This window comes from Aedes albopictus, chromosome 1 (assembly GCF_035046485.1).
Source record: "Aedes albopictus strain Foshan chromosome 1, AalbF5, whole genome shotgun sequence".
In the NCBI taxonomy this organism is placed as follows: Eukaryota; Metazoa; Arthropoda; class Insecta; order Diptera; family Culicidae; genus Aedes; species Aedes albopictus.
Genome location: NC_085136.1, coordinates 114037294 through 114040173, shown reverse-complemented (window position 1 = coordinate 114040173; position 2880 = coordinate 114037294). Strand labels below are relative to the sequence as shown.

The 2880-nt window shown below is 42.9% G+C and overlaps 1 protein-coding gene across 1 annotated transcript; it reads left to right on the top strand.

The window, feature by feature from the left end:
- Positions 1–409: 409 nt before the first annotated feature.
- Positions 410–1469, top strand: LOC115258017 (transmembrane protease serine 11D). Its single transcript, XM_029858012.2, has 2 exons — positions 410–567; positions 628–1469. The coding sequence occupies exons 1-2, from the start codon at positions 534–536 to the stop codon at positions 1416–1418; spliced, it is 825 nt and encodes a 274-aa protein (XP_029713872.2). The 5' UTR covers positions 410–533; the 3' UTR covers positions 1419–1469.
- The last annotated feature ends 1411 nt before the right edge of the window (positions 1470–2880 follow it).

The following is a 2880-nucleotide window of genomic DNA, read 5'->3' as shown; positions in this document are numbered from 1 at the left end:
AAACTACATCTATAGCATAGTTTAACGCAAAGTTTTTCATTCATTCATTCATTCAACCATTCATAGGAATGCTTAAAACGCAACAGGCTGAGCTTGCAATCTCCAAACAAACAAAATAGCATCAAGATAAAGCTTTGCACATTGCACAATCACACCGAGTCCAATCTCGAATTTCGCAACTTATGTGGCCCAATAAATCAATTTCCATGATCAGAAATCGCGAAAAATCACGATTTCAAAATGCTTCCTGCCCGATTGGAATGCATTTCGGCGGGGGGATTTTTGCTTCGAAAAACAAAGCTTCCCGTCTTAGCGCAATCTTTTGGTGGTGACGCGACGAGATTCCAAGAAATGGCATTTATTGGGCCGGTGGGCACGCTTATCAGCAATAAGCTTCCGAAATCCTGCGATAAATAATAATCGGAGTCACAAGCTGGCACTGATTTGATATCGGCCGCTGATGGGACATTGAATGAAGGTTTTGGGACAGTTTCCTAGATTTGCTTCAGTAACAGTTGGGAAGTGGTACAAACATGAAGCTGCTCGTGGTGATTTTGGCTGTGTTCGGTGAGTTTTTGAATGTTCTTTGCGGGTGAACGTAACTGATTCCTGGCTTATGCTTTGTAGGTCTTGCGGTGGCAGAGTTTGAGCCGGAAGCTCGGTTGATTGGCGGTACAAACGCCGCTTGGGGTCAGTTTCCCTCTGCTGTGTCGATCAACACGCCGTTTACCCTGCACTGCGGAGGCGTGATCGTTGATCGTCAACATGTTCTTACCTCGGCGCAGTGTGTTCTGAATGCCCAGAATCGGTTGATCGATCCCTACTGGTTGACGATCGTGGCTGGAGATGTTGCTCTGGCCCCAATTGGTTCTCGTCGCCAGACCCGGAAGGTCACCCGCATCTACGTCCACCCGGAGTTCAACGTGTTCACCCGCGAGAATGACGTTGCTGTTCTGCGGCTGGATCGCCCGTACGAACTCCCGTCCAATACCGTAGACATTGCCCGACGACGAGTGCGAGTAACTCCAAACAACGAAGCGTGCCAGTTCGCCGGCTGGGGAGCATCCACGAACGCGGCCACTGCTCCGGTGAATGTTCTGCAGCGGTTCCTTCCGATGAACATCAACGACCGGGAGCTGTGCAACGGAGCCGGCATGCATGCTGGTCGAGTGCTAGAAACTATGATCTGTGCCGGCAATACGGCTGCTTCCAATAATGCAGCGCCTTGCAACGGAAATCTGGGAACGGGACTGTATTGCAACCGTCAGTTGGTGGGCATTCTGTCGTTCGGAGTGAACTGCGGAGTCGCAAACAATCCACCGATCTTTACCCAGGTTCGGTACTACAACCGATGGATTGACCAGCAGTTCAACAACACCGTGGGTTTGGCACCGAACTGGACTCCGGCTCATTTGTAAGAGTTGGGAGTGGGTGTGTAAGCGTTTTGAATAAATTTTAAGAAATCATTATTTGTTTTTTTATCAAACAACTCCACATCAACACCGTGCACGTTCAAAATGTCAACAATAGGTACCATTTACAGCTTTTTTGCTTTTGCTGCACTGCATTCAAAGAGTTATTTTTGGAAGTGTAAGAAGACAAAAACATACTGTTCTCACACATTTCTAAAGGACTTATGAAACTGAATAGTCGTGTCGCTAATATTACAAAATACAACAAAATACACCTTCAGCGTATTGATTTGTTTATAACAATCACCAGAAACAATTGAAAATAAAACCTGATTTCTTTCTTTTTAGCCTTGTTTGTATCTTAAGCACAGTATAAACAATCCAACTAGCGTCTGGACTATTTTGGCCAGGAGGTCCTATTTAGAGCACTTGCTGTTGTATCTCAGTCAACTTTGAACCAATAGACTTGATTTTTGGGATACTGTGATATACATACAGTAATCAAGTACAAACATTCTAATGAATTGGATCAAAATTTACTGAATTATAGCAGCATGTGCCCAAAACAGGTGTCCCTACCAAAATGGTCCCAAATTCTACTTACACTCACAATTAAAAGTTTGGGGTTAATCCCTTAACCCTTTGAAGCCGGAGGGGTCATATATTACCCCAACATAGAAACGGCTGTATAAACTCACCCATTCGATAAAATAGAATATTTTCTTCGGCAAAGTTGCTGCAAATTGATTAGGGAATCTATTAGGGAAAAATGGGAATATTTGTTTTTGGGGTTTTATTGACTGCCTATGATCGCAAAACAGTCCCATCTTTGCTGGGTTTCCTATTCATATGGGACAGTTATGCGATAGGCAGTTGACAACCTAGAACATCCTGATCACCATGAAATTTGGTAAAACGAAATAATTGACATACCAGTTGATCTAAAAGCTGAACTTGGATGTGGTTTACGTGTAAATGTATTCATTTTACCTTTGTCAAGGTTATCAAAAGGTGTTCGATATTCTGGGATGTTCTAGGTGTTCTAAACTGCCCTATAGTGAAGCCCTTCAAATCTACACGTTTAATTTTATGTATTTTCGCCACAAATTATAGCATTGCATAACCTACTGAGATCCGTGAAGCTCTTGACATCTACAATGTCTTTTATAGACACTATAGGGATATTCCAGGTCAGCCAAACTACCTTGGAGTTCTGAACTTCAGGTCTACGCTCGTAACAATAGCCATATCTGTTATACTGAGTAACGTTGCAAAATCAACCGCAGTTACTGAAGTAATTTGATGTCTACTAGCTTATTACAAACCTTTGGGACATTTAGGATCGTCCAAACTGTTCTATGATGAAATCCTTTAAATCTACAAGAATAACTTTATGTATTTCGCCCTTAATAATAGTATTGCAAAATCTGCTGAGATCCGCGAAGCTCTTAAAATCTGACATGTCATT